The sequence below is a fragment of the Danio aesculapii genome, chromosome 19 (assembly GCF_903798145.1).
Source record: "Danio aesculapii chromosome 19, fDanAes4.1, whole genome shotgun sequence".
In the NCBI taxonomy this organism is placed as follows: Eukaryota; Metazoa; Chordata; class Actinopteri; order Cypriniformes; family Danionidae; genus Danio; species Danio aesculapii.
In genome coordinates, this window is record NC_079453.1 from 23,530,266 (window position 1) to 23,545,238 (window position 14,973).

Consider the following 14,973-nt stretch of genomic DNA (forward strand, 5'->3'; position numbering starts at 1 on the left):
AAAATCACATGTGCATAAGTATTCACAGCCTTTGCTCAATACTTTGTTGATGTACCTTTGGCAGTGATTACAGCCTCAAGTCTTTTTGAATATGATGCCAGAAGCTTTGCTCATCTGTCTTTGGGAATTCTTGCAGTACCTCTCAAGCTCTATCAGGTTAGATGTGAAGCAACATTGTACAGCCATTTTCAGATCTCTCCAGAGATGTTCAATAGGATTTAGGTCTGGGCCACTCAAGGACATTCACCGAGTTGTTGTGAAGCCACTCCATTGATATTTTGGTGATGTGCTTTGGGTCATTGTCCTGCTGGAAGATGAAATGTCACCCCAGTCTGAGCACTCTGAAGCAGGATTTCATTTAGGATGTCTCTGTACATTGCTGCATTCATCTTTCCCTCTATCCTGGCTAGTCTTCCAGATCCTGCTGCTGAAAAACATCCTCACAGCCTGATGCTGCCACCACCATGCTTCACTGTAGGGATGGTATTAGCCTGGTGATGAGCGGTGCCTGTTTTTCTCTAAACGTAACGCCTGGTATTCACTCCTAAGAGTAAAATGTTTGTCTCATCAGACATTGAATTTTGTTTCTTATGGTCTGAGAGTCCTTCAGATTCCTTTTGGCAAATTCCAGATGAGGAGTGGCTTCCGTCTGGCCAGTCTACCCTACAGGCCTGATTGGTGGATTGCTGCACAGATGGTTGTCATTCTGTAAGGTTCTCCTCTCTCCACAGAAGAACGCTGGAGCTCAGACAGAGTGACCATCGGGTTATTGATCACCTCCCTGACTAAGGTCCTTCTCCCCTGATCACTCAGCTTAGATGGCCGGCCAGCTCTAGGAAGAGTCCTGGTGGTTCCAAACATTTTCCACTTACGGATGATGGAGGCCACTGTACTCATTAAAACTTTCAGAGCAGCAGAAATTTTTCTGTAACCTTCCCCAGCCTTGTGCCTCGAGACAATCCTGTCTTGGTGGTCTACAGACAATTCCTTTGTCTTCATGCTTAGTTTGTGCTTTGGCATGCACTGTCAACCCTAGGACCTTATATAGACAGGTATGCCTTTTCAAATCATGTTCAATCAACTGAATTTACCGCAGGTGAACTACAATTAAGCTGCTGAAACATCTCAAGAATGATCAGTGGAAACAGAATGTGAGCTCAATTTAGAGCTTCACGGCAAAGGCTGTGAATACTTATGTACATGTGACTTTTCAGGTTTTTTATTTTAATAAATGTGCAACTTTTTATTTTTTTTTATTTTTTTTGTTTTGTTTTTTTTCTGTTATAAATTAAGCAGTTTTTTAAACCCTATTTAGGTCAAAGTTATAAGAACGCTTAAGCTATATATATATAGCTATATATATATATATATATATATATATAAAGAGCAATTTTTATTTATTTTTTTTTTTATTTATTTTTTTTTTACGATGACTTGACTAATTACCCTAACTTGCCTAGTTAACCTAGTTAAGCCTTTAAATTACACTTCATGCTAAATACACTGAAAAATATTATGTACTGTCATCAAGGAAAAGATAACAGATAGCAGTTCTTAGAAATTAATTATTAAAACTATTATGTTCTTATAAAGAAAACGTATTTATGTATATATGTATGTTTAATTAATTTTGTCACTATAATGTGCATAATTATGAAAATATTCTCAGAATGCAAATATAAACAACTAAATTTTAAGCAAGGACACATTAAAATGATCAAAAGGGACATTAAAGTCATTTAAAGTGTAACAAGATTTGTATTTCAAAAAAATTGCTGTTCTTTTGAAATTCATTAAATATTAGTTTTAAAAAGGTCACTGTTTCCTTAAAGCAGCACTCTAAGCAGCTGATAAAATAATTGTTTGCTGATCATCAAATCAACATTTCTGAAGATTTATATGACACTGAAGATTAAACTGGTTTTAAAAAGTTGTTTTAAATTTACTCAAGGGAATAAATTATACTTGAACATACTGTATATTAATCTAGAAAACATTATATGTTACTTCATATTAGTTATAGTTATAGAATATTAATTTCACATCTTACTGTTTTACTGTGTATTTTTAATACATTACTTTGGAACATGAGAGATTTCTTTTACAAGCTAAATAGAAAAAATATACCAATCTCAAACTCGTGACTGGTATTATAAATATATAAATTGTCGTAAACTAAGTTTCATTTTCTTTTAGTCTAATGGGAAGCAAATATTGCCAGCGCTACGTGATAATTAAATGTATTATTTTTGGATACAATGGATTATCTTTGTAATTAACTTTTTTTTTACAGTTTTAATGGTCCATGATAAAGGCTCTATTGAGAATTTGAAAACATTTTTAAACCACAGAGAGAAAATAAACACTGAGAAAATGCAGAACTGCTGAACATTTTGTCCCCCTGCTGTAAATTTATGCAAGCAGCTGATGTGATGGTGTGATGAAATGTGTGAAACATAAAGAAAGAAAAAGAAAAGCACAGTGGGCGGAACAGAGAGAAATGTTAAGAATCTAATATTAATATTAATTCATGTGTTCAACTTTAAACTCCAAAGTTCACTGATTCCTCTTGTTGGCAGTTTTCATGAAGAACTTTTAACATCCATGAAACCTTTTCATAACACAAAAGATTCCTTATAGTGGAAAAGTGTTCTTTATATTATCAGAAGTCTCCTTACAGATGGTAAAAATGGCTCTTTTTGGGTTTTTCTGTGGCATGACTGTGAAAATCCCCTTTTGGTAGCTTTGTTTTTTAAAATATGCTTTACGACTAAACTGCTGTCAGACAAAAAAAAATTAAATATAAGTATTGGAAAAGAAATACGTGAGGTACAGATTTAGAGTTAAATCACTGCATGGAATACAATGTGATACATTGCCTACTAGTGGAAACAACATGAAACAGCCTGTGTCTGTATTTAGAAATCTTTAAAATAAATAAATAGAAAGAAAGCAAGTGCTTATACCTTAAGCTATTCTACCAACTTGCAGCTACAGTATGTAATACATCAATGATGAACTTCTTTCTTTAATTTCTATAAAAATATAATGTGTTCTTCAAACTTCAAAGCTCAACTTTCAGTATCATTACAATTTCCAGTGTCACATGATCCTTTAGAAATAATGATATGCATTATTATTATTATTATTATTATTATTATTATTATTATTATTATTATTATTAAAAACAGTAATTTTGGGGGGAGGGGACATGATGTATTCTTTTAACTAAGATTTTTAAAAGAAAAGCATTTATTTCAAAGTAAATATTTTGTAATATTAGAAATATTTTACTGTGATTTTTTTTTATTTTACTTTCATTTATTAGTTGTTTTAACATTGTGATTCCATAAGTATTTGTTCTTTTTGCTTTTCCAAACCAGACAGTAATAAGATGAATCACATTAGCCCAAAGCAAAATAGGTTTTAAAAACCAGACAAAATAGGCCCAAGTCTGCACACCTATATGAACGTTTACCAAAATAATTAGCAACTTTTTTTCTTACAATAAATTCAACTGAGCTGTCACCGTGGCGCAGTGGGTAGCACTGTCGCCTCACAGCAAGAAGGTCGCTGAGTCAGTTGACATTTCAGTGTGGAGTTTGCATGTTCTCCCTGTGTTCGCGTAAATTTCCTCTGAGTGCTCCGGTTTCCCCCCACAAGTCCAAAGACATGCGATATACTGTAGGTGAATTGGGTAAGCTAAATTATCCTTAGTGTATGTATGTGAATAAGAGTGTATGGGTGTTTCTTAGTGATGAGTTGCAGCTGGAAGGGCATCCGCTGCATAAAACATGTATGCTAAATAAGTTGTCGGTTTATTCCTCTGTGGCGACCCCTGATTAATAAAGGGACTAAGCCGAAAAGAAAATGAATGAATGAATAAATTCAGTTTCCCAGTACTGGGTTGCAGCTAGAAGGGCATCCACTGTGTAAAACATATACTGGATAACTAGGCCTAGGACTAAGCCGAAGGAAATTGAATGAATCAATGAATGAATAAAATTCAACTGATAAAAACTGTTGATAATGGAAATATCAGGGACTGACAGCATACTTACTCCAAAAATGTTAATATTAGTCTACAAAAATATGTTATTACATTAACAAAATGTGTTTTTAACAGCAAATCTTATCAAACCATATTTCATGACACTCACTGAAGACCTGGAGAACACTGAAGAGAAATGATGCTGAAAATTCAGCTTTGACATCAAAGGCATATATAGTTTTAAGTACATTACAATAAAAAAAAGTCGTTTTAAAGATTAATTTTTATAGATTAGCATAACCAAGAACAAAATCACTAATATTATTTAAAACTTTTGACTGGCTGTGTAAACTACTTCAAATAATTACATATATTCTGTCATTCTGCACTGATATGTGTGATCAGAATCTGAAAAGAGCCATTTTACCACAAACACAACAAAAATGTGTGAACTCTGTACCAATATTCCAATATATGGTGCTGTATTCTCTTTTTCTTTTTTTACATTTCAGCACCCTCTTGTGGCATAAAATGGTTAACGCCCTGTTTAATCAAAATCCACCAACACCAGAAGCAAAACATGAAATTGAGCATACAAATTTAGCATAAGATAAACAGCCACAGGGCCACATAGAAGAGAGAGAGAAAGAGAGACGTACTTTGTTGGAGCGGAGGGAGACTCGTCCTCCACAGCGAGCGCAGAACTTAGTTTGGCAATAAGAACAGACGTGGCCGCAGCCATCGGCAAACTTGGTTTTGTGGCAGATCCCACAGGTGGGCGAATCTCCCTTCTGCTCCGGGTTCTTCGGAGCCTCATCACCGATCTTCTTCACCTGGTCCTTGTACATCTTAAACTGCTGGTGCAACTTCCTGTGAAGAGCGAAGAGGGACATTTAGTGTTTTACATGATGGAGAGTCATGTGAAGATTTTAGTTTTTTTTGACCATGTTACATCAGCACACATGCAAGGAGTTTCAATACAAACACATTATAGCAAAATTATTAGCCCTCCTAAGAAAATAGCATTCTTTTTTTACATATTTTCATATATTATTCTATAGCTTTTTGGAGAAAGTCTTGTTTATTTTACTTTGGCTGAAATAAATGCTGTTTTTATTCATTTTTATTCACAGTTTTAAGGTCAATGTATTATAAGAAATGATTTATTTAATAAATTGTTTATTTATTAAAATATCATATTATGTGATGTCATCAGAGCAAAGACAAAATAATTTAATCTAACTAAGAAATGCTGGGTTCCACATAATTATTTTCATGTTTACGATTAAGTTAAATTAATTGTTCTTACAAATTCAAGTGGATTGAACATAAAACAATTAAGTTGTCTCAAAAAGTTGTGTTGATTCAGCTCAGCTTAAATAAGTATCTTGAACAAGCACCAATTAGAAATTAGAAATTAGTATTAGAAATTAGCTAATAAAATCTATTAAAAGTATATAAGACATGCTATATGAATAAACAAAACCTTTTTATTTAAAGGAAATGATTGAACAAAGTAATGCATCTGACCTGAGAATTTACATTTATGTATGTATCAGATTGTAACAAGATAAGAATAAGTATGTTTTGCTTTCCTGTTAATCCTTTTTTTTTTTTTTTTTTTTTTTTTACAATTATTAAAGTGAAGATCTAACACAAATACAAAATGAATAAGGAATAGGAAACAATTTAATACTATTATGTTCAGCATATCATACAGGCTCCTGTGCATAAGTTCAGTATTTAAATTTTTATGGGAAAGAATAGATTATTTAAATAACCGGACATAAACATAAGAGGGGTGACGCGATGGCGCAGTGGGTAGCATGTTCGCCTCACAGCAAGAAATAAGAAGGTCGCTGGTTCGAGCCTCGGCTGGGTCAGTTGGCATTTCTGTGTTGAGTTTGCATGTTCTCCCCGTGTTCGCGTGGGTTTCCTCCGGGTGCTCCGGTCTCAACAAATCCAAAGACATGTGGTACAGGTGAATTGGGTATGCTAAAACTGACTGTAGGGTATGAGTGTCTGTATGTGTGGATGTTTCCCAGTGATGGGTTGCGGCCGGAAGGGTATCCTCTGCGTATGCTGGATAAGTTGGCGGTTCATTCTGCTGTGGCAACCCCAGATTAATGAAGGAACAAAGCCAAAAAGAAAATGAATGAATAAATGAAACACGGAAGGCTGAAAAAATGCTCATTTTAGAAGAAATAAAATCTGATTTAGAGACATTTGCATGTGAACTCTTTGTGTATACTCATACCCAGGTGTATGAATAACTTCGGACTTGACTTTTTACAATGCAATTTACTACTATACATTATATGTTTGCAAATCAAAGAATTCTACAAAATATACAGTATGAACAAATGTGGTAGTTGAGAAAATAATGATCCTTTGGTTTGTGAAAACAACAATATAACCTTTAGACAAAGTTTTTTTTGTTTTTAAATTGCAAAACTGTTTACTGTTTGATGTTTGTTTACTGTATATGTATGTAATGTAATCTGGGGGCTTGTTTGGATACAATTAAAATATTAATAAAGTTTAATAATAGCAGAAATTGTTAGCAATAAACTCATTGCTGTTGATACTTGCTGTTTGTTCAAACTAATGAACTGAATTGACACAATTTTTGAGATTGTTTTTCGGGGGGACAACTTAGTTGTTTTATATTTAATCCACTTAAATTTGTAAAAACAATTAAGTTAACTTCATCAATTTGTGTTGGGACAACATGAAGGAACTGTGTAAAAGCCAGCAATTTTTCAGTGTTTAATTTTTTTTTAAAAAGCATTCAAATTAGGGGTGCACAATATATCGTTTCAGCATCAATATTGCAATGTGCGAGTCCACTTACTCAATTAAACTTACTCAAATAAAACGATACAGTGTTATTATTATTATTATTATTATTATTATTATTATTATTATTATTATTATTATTATTATTATGTAGTGATTATTTTATTTCTGCTTCTGAATACTGTTTGAACTGTTTGTTTATTTTGCATCTTTTCTATGGCTGGGCGATTAATTGAAAAGCAATCGAAATCGACATTTAGAACTTATAACTGATCAAATTTTTCCAGGTCAATTTTTTCAATTACTTTCCCTACCTCGTGTGGAGTCACGTGACCCCAACTCTGTTTACACTTCTGCGTCGAGCACAGCGTATGGTCTGGTGCAGCCTTCACGCGGTCACATACTCCTCACCGTGACTGATGCCAACACTGACCTCTCAAAACATATAACTATGTCACGACGATGCATAGCGCAAGCTCTGTGATTGGACGGCTTGGTAGCATTGATAAGTGTGGACAGCATAGAGAGTAGCATTGATGAGTGTGGTAGCATTGGTAGCATTGATGAGTGTGGACAGCATAGAGAGGGCAAAAAAATAACAAATAAAATAAATAAATAAAATAATCATTCATTATTCGTAAATGAGTTAAAATGTTCAATTATTCAAGTTTTTGATTTTAGGCTAAATCGCTCAGCCCTAATCTTTTTACTGTTGTATGTAACTTTGCTTGTCATTTTTTTATTATATTTTATTCAGATATGCTCCCCTAAAGAATCATCCCAATCTATCTAAAATTATGAATCCTTTACAAGCTATTCAAGTCATCTGCTGAAATTGCACTTATATATACATCGCATGAATGAAAATTTAGCAATGTCAGTTTTGTTCCAATGTCGTGCAGCCCTAATTCAGATGAATTATTAACAAAAATGACAAACGCATAACAATGAACTCAAATTTAAGTTAGAATCAAATATTGCAGTTTATAAATAACACTAGCAGGGCATTTACACAACACAATTTTTCCAATTAAAAACTTTATTGTGTGCATTCAGGCTTTTCTTTTAGAAAACAGCAGTTTTTTAACCACCTGAAAACTTAAAACATTTTCAAAACTGCCAAGAAACAACCTCACCCACTGATTTTTACCACACTCATATCCATACTAACAAAAACATACAAGTAAAAACTCTTACAGAGCATCCAATGTAGCATATAAAACCTAAATCATAAGTGTTGTGGCTCTTTAACAGAGCATAGGGCATATAAGCATGATTTTTAAGTTCCTTATTCACTTGTAATTGCATTAATATAACAGGCTTGATGCTCTGGGTTAATTCCTATTCTGCATTCATCAATCAAACTATATTGAAACGAGACAGTAACCACTGATAGGATGTGTCTAATACTGTAATGAGAGACTGTGACAAGATCCGAAGCTAATGCAGACAGACTTAATCAATAATCTATCCCGAGAAAACACTTACTCATCAGATGTTTATTGATCCTGAGGGCAGTTTTTGAGGCGCACAGTGAAGTGAAGTATGTGACAGGGACAGATTTTTACTGTACATGCACTACAGATCATGATATTTAGAAAATCAATAATGAAGCTATAGGACATTGTCTTGGACGGGAGTATCCAGTGTCACTGGTCGCATGTGTATAATGGATATAGCATGTTGTGATGATATACATTAGTAAGAAGTAAGAATTATAGCCCCCCCTTTTTGCCTCAATTTCTGTTTAACGGAAAGTTAAATATTTCTAAACATACTAGTTTTAATAACTAATTTCAATAACTATTCAGTTAGTTATTGCAACTTAAAGTGCAATTTAAAGGCTTAACTTGGTTAACTTGGTCAACAGTGGTTTGTTCTGTAGATAATTAAGAAATATTGCTTAAGAGGGCTAATAATAGGGTATATGCAGAAGCATGCAGAAGGACTTTTAATTCGTCAGTAACCTGGGTCAAACGCTTCCGGTGAACAGTATGCCGTTACAAAATCAGTGAATTTAAGGTCTGTTTTTTTTTTTTTAAACAACGGTCGTCACTGCCTGATTGATATATAATATAAAGTGGGTCTCAGAATGTACAAGAAGCACTGCATTAAATAAAAATTTTCCGCCCCATGTCTTTAAAGTATTTCAATTTATTTTACGGCAGTGTTTCCAATGCCGTTTCTGCGCTGCCTTGCTGATCCTGCTGGGGCCGTGCGAGTAAACAGCTTTTCATCTTGTTTTACTCTTCAACAACTAAATTAATGCTGAAAACTGTTGATATTTTAATTACTTTACATCGATGCTGTAAAATGAACTGTATAAAATTGAAAAAGTCACATTAACCATTTTTCTTTAAATAAAAACTGCTTTTATTCTAGCCAAAATAAAACAAATAAGACAAAAAATATATATAGGAAATACTGTGAACATTTTCTTGATCTGTGAAACATCATTTGGGAAATATTTGAAAAACAAAAAAGAAAAAATATATAGGCCATTTCTGTCGCAGCAAAAAAAAAAGCAACTACATATTTTTGTGATTTTTCAACCTTATTTCTCTGAATTTTACCATTCTTCTGAACTTTTTACTAAATTTGAAGATGAAATTAGGCTGGCTGGGAGGTGCATAAGAAATTCCCTCCAAAAAAAGGACATATTGCAAATGCAATAGCAAATCTAAAAGCAAAATATAAAAAATAATTTATAAAACAGTAGATTTATCATTGAATTTGTAAATTAATTTAGTGCTGTTTCATTGACTTTTGTTTTCTTATATATTTTTTTATTAGTCTGCCTTGTTGTTGAATTGTTTTGTTTTCAGAAATTTTGCTGTGTGCTTAAATTTAGATTAATTATTTAGTATAATGCACATACTTACAGTAATTACTTACTGTGTAAATAATGTGCAAATTGTACTCTTATGTGACCCTGGACTACAAAACATATATAAGTGTCATTTTATTATTTATATTTAGACATCATGTGAAAGCTGATTAATAAGCTTCCCATTGATTCAAATCTCACCACTTTGTTGTATAGGAGAATATCTGGCAGAGATACAATTTTAAAAAAATCTATAATCTGAGGGCTTCATAAAAAAGTGCTGAAAAAATGACTTTAAATTTGTCTAAATGAAGTGCTCACTAATCAGTATTCAGGGAAAAAATATCCTAATAATTTTGGCATATATATATAAAAAATAAAAATAAAAAATCAATTTAAAACAGTGTTTGGGTATTTGGGTAAAAATTCCTGCATGTAATCACATCTGTAATTTCTGTAATTACATTGTAGTGACAGTTGATCCATCACTTGCATCTTAGCCCACTCTTAAACCTGCCCAGACCATCAAACCTTTCCTAAGCAAGAAATACAGTTGATTGATTGATTGATTGATTGAGGCATTTCTATGATATTAATTGAAAAATATTATATCAGAATTGTAAATTACATAAACGCTCACAATTATGTGAGATATAGGTTCAGTCTCATTTGAAATATGTGCTTCCACATGTGTGAAACTAAAAAAACGCACTTCAACTTTCATTTGACTGCAGTTTCTAGACAAAATGAACACTTCAGGGCAATATAAAGCCAACGACTTTTGTTTCTTTTCACAAAAAATTATATTTATAAGGACATATTAGCCCCTTTCACACATACAGACCTTTCCGAAAAATGGCCGCTAATTTTCCGGAAATGTATGTGTGAACAGGCCCTTTTTGAAAATACCGGTAAATTCGTTCCAGGTATTTTCCAGAAAGAGAAGTTGTAACATTACCGGTAATTTGTTGGAATGCTGGACTGTGTGAACGCAGAAGGAAGATTGCTGGAAAGAGCGCATTCACGCCTAGAACGCGCTGACGTAAGACGTCTACTAGACGTCTAATCAGAACACTTAGAAATCATTCACGTCCGCGCAGTTTATGAGAATAAAAGCCTTTGAATATTTTTCCAGACTCATTTAGCTGCTAGATGTTAGTCAGATAACATTTCTGTTCCATCTTAATGCCAACTGTGGAAAAAAATTCTCGATAAAAAGCTTATAATAAGCCATTGTTTGTTTACCTTCAAGCTCTGACGCGTGTGCACGTAAAGCAGCCGGTGAGCTTCAGCACACACACAGATTATGAACATTGTGACATGCGAAAGTGTTCCTTTATATGTTTTCATCAAAGTGGTTCACAATACTTACTTGAGTTTGAAATGTAGTCAAATGTTTACAAATACAAGCGCAGCCGTTTAGAGATCATTTCTGGTTAATGATGTCAGAATTTACCGGTATTTTGGAATGGATGTGTGAATGGTCTTTTCCGGAAAAAAATACGTAATGCCCCGCTTTCTTGAATTTACCGGTAAAATCATTCCGGATATTTAACGTTATCATTGTCTGAAAGGGGCTATTGTCAATGAATCAAGTATCTTTTTGGTAATGAAATTTGTTCGCTTGGTAATTTGTATTTATTTATATATATATATATATATATATATATATATATATATATATATATATATATATATATATATATATATATATATATATATATATATATATATATATATATATATTGTATATATATATATATACCCTCCAGTGTATTTGTAATCTGAAATGTGCTACAGAATGTACCCAGAGCAACACAAGTTGTGTTTTACAATTTTATATGTAGGCTGAAATGTAGGCAAAATAGAGGAAATATGACAACAGACTGGATTACAGTAGGGCAGAAGGTTGGATTTGATAATATGGGGGTCAAATCACTAAAACATCACAGCAGTTGTGCTTGGCCCACAGGGATAAAACTATCTAGGTTTGTCAGTATGAAGGCCCTCCGCTGTACTTACGGCTTCGGATCCTCTTCACTGGGGGACTTTGACTGGGGCTGAAGAACATTACTAACCAGCTCAGTGATGCCACTGAAAGGGTTCCACCTGTTTAGACAAGCATAGCAACATCAAGTGCCAAAAACCGAGGGGTGTTTCTCTAGCTTCAGATTTGGTCGGACTACACCAAAAAAAATTCCAAAACATGTAGTTGAATGATGCCGTCAAATTTTAGCCACTGAATGTGCCTCCTACTTGTTTCAGTTTGTATTTAAAGGTATATTTCACCCAAACATGAAAATTCTGCCATCATTTACTTATCCTTAATTTTTTTTTGACAAAATATTCTGAAGAATGGTGAAAAAATACAGTCACACCCAGTATTTATGTATGTTCCTATTATGGATGTTGCATGTAATGGATGTTTTTTTTTTCCACAACATTCTTCAGAAAATCTTGTATTATGTTTAACAGAAGAAATACATTCATAACATTTAAGAAGCTCTTGAGTAAATAATGTGGAATTTTGTGACCTTTTAAAAGATTTAATTGTTTAATTCACTTTTGTGTCATTGCAAACCTGAACAAGACACTATATATATATATATATGTATGTATGTATGTATGTGTGTGTGTATGTATGTATGTATGTGTGTGTTTGTGTGTGTTCATACCAATTGTTTTATATATGTATATTTCTTCTTTTTTTTCTCCATAGAAAGAAGTCAAATCGATTTAGAATGATGATGAGTAAATGATGGCAGGTTCAAATATTTGAATGCTCTGTCCGTTTATAAGATATTATAAGATTATCAGCAATAGCTCATCGTTTGTAATTAATTAATAATATTAAAAACTGCGCAATTAATGAACAAGAACAACAACAAATCTGAATAATGGAAAGGTTCATCAAGAATAAATTTGCTTTCCCTTCTGTTCAAAAGTTTGGGATCAATAAGCTTTTTTAACTATTTGAACTTTCTATTCAGCAAAAAATGCTGTAAAAAAAAAAATCCTCATAAGTTTTACACTTTTTCATCAACAGAGCCCAACAGAGCCTAGTTTCTCTCAAGTTTTTTTTTTCCCCTTCACTTCGTCAATTGGTGAAGTTTTTTTCCTCGTCTTTGTCCCCATTGGCTTGCTTGGATCAAGACTTGTGGAGCTGCACTTCGTTGAATTTGCTCTACAGTGTTTGAACTTTCAGCAGTGAAACTTAAACCACATTGAACTAAACTTAAATGAACTTCAACTCTGAAATCTGGACTTTACTAGAACTATGTTAAGCTGCTTTGACACAAGCTACATTGTGAAATGCACTATATAAATAAACATGAATTAAATTGAATCAACATTGCTCATTATAAATATTTATGAAGCATCAAATCAGCCTATTTGAATGATCATGTGACACTAAACACTGGAGTAATGATGTTGATGTTTCAGCTTTAACATCAGAAAAATAAACTGCATTTTAAAATATATTTAACTAGATAACGCTAATAATATTAAATAATACAGTTTATGACTTCATTTTTATCAAAATAAATTATATATATTAAAAAATCTTACTGACCCCAAAAATGCTTTAGAGAACATTGCAACTTTTAATAATAAATTTAGTTTAGTGAGGTGTATTCCTAAAGGCGGGAAATCTATTCATGAAAGGGATAAGACAAAAAAACACTGTTTTAAAGGGACCATGAACTGCTTTATATACAGTTTAAAAACACTGTAAACAGAAGTGGTGAATAGTAGACTCAGCAGTGAAATGTTGATTGGTTAGCATATGATTAGTTAGCATATTTATTCAAATTCTGCAGTTGAAAAGAACAGCTTTGAGTTTACAAATGTAAACTTCTGCATGCATGTACAGTATGACAGTACATATTCTTCATAGATGGACACTGCTGCTGCTGTGTTTTGTATAAAACTGCTCAGTCAGTATATATCAAATTACCTGTATTAACAGACAAAGCAACAGTGAACATGTAATAAATACAGTTACTCACTGTGTGGTGCAGCATTTCTGTTTGCAACATTACTGTCTATCTTTCTGAAAATTCAGTGTTGAACTGAGCCTTTTAAACTGAGTGTTTGTAAATGAATTAACAGTACAATGAAGTGAACAAAAAACCAAGTTATTCCATACATGCTCTGAATCTTCAATAAAATGTCAACATATTTATTCATATACAAATGTATTCAATATATTCAATAATTAGCTTTTTGCTTTTTTGAAGCATAAAATGTGTTTTTTTTTAATAATAATAAAGTGATCTCTAACATATTAATAATCAAGATTTATATATATTTTTTTAGTTCATGACCTCTTTAACTTCATATTTTGTTTTAATGCATTAAATAAGTGATCAGGGAAACAGCAGCACTAGAACTAAAGGCAGGAGAAAAGCCACTACGCAAAAGCAGATGAGTTTGAATCACAATTTTCTGCGGAACTGACTAACTTTGTGTACATATTGGTCACTAGAACAACACAAATGTCCTATTTAGGCATGGGATGATAACCGTTTTCAAGGTATACCGCAGTTTGGAAAAGTCAAGGTTTTAAAACCATCAAAATTTTCTGTTATACCATTCCTAAGGTATGTAAGATTTTTTTAATTAACTTTTTTTGTTGTTTTTTTAGGACAACAGTATCACCAGCAGGAAAGACCTCCACATATGTTTTAAATTGTAAAGAAATCTGTGACAATCATTTATTTTAATTATTTAGCCTGACATGTTTACTGCTCCAAAATATTTGAAATGTTACTCAAAATAAAAATATATTGTGTTCAAAAGGGAAAAAAGTTTGAGTTTTTTTACCCAAGCATTTAAATATATATATATTTTAGAGCAGTGATCACAATACCGTGAAATCGTGATATTTTTATCCAAGGTTATCATACCGTCCGAATATTATACCGGCCCATGCCCAGTCCTATTACATATACAACCCAAAGATTAAAGGATTAGTTCACCCAAATTTTTTTATTGTTACATTTTTAATTACTCACCCTTGTGTCATTCCAAAGCCCTGAGACCACTGTTAATCTTCGAAACACAAATGAAGATATTTTAGACTAAATCCGAGAGCTCTCTCACCCTCCATAAACAGCATGGGCCACAAGATATTTAAAATCCAGAACAGGAACCAAAAACATTGTCAAATTATTCTTTGTGACTTAAGTAGTTCAACTGTAATCATATGAAGCTCTAAGAACACTTCTGTGTCCTAAAAAAGTTTCAAATAATGGGGGGGGGGGGGGGGGGGTGGTGTTTCAGCATCAGCTCAGGATGCGTGTTTACTAGTCAATTTACAAGTCAGCAGAACAACAAGTGTCGATTACCATAT

The 14,973-nt window shown here is 32.9% G+C and overlaps 1 protein-coding gene across 1 annotated transcript in view; it reads right to left on the reverse strand.

Moving 5' to 3' along the window:
- The window catches only part of rims2b (regulating synaptic membrane exocytosis 2b), a 244,016-nt gene that overhangs the window by 208,444 nt on the left and 20,599 nt on the right, over nt 1-14,973 (reverse strand). The window contains exons 3-4 of the mRNA XM_056479213.1: nt 11,640-11,726; nt 4,651-4,861 (exon numbers count right to left, since the gene is read on the reverse strand). Coding sequence (XP_056335188.1) covers nt 4,651-4,861; nt 11,640-11,726 — 298 coding nt within the window. The remainder of the gene's footprint in view (nt 1-4,650; nt 4,862-11,639; nt 11,727-14,973) is intronic.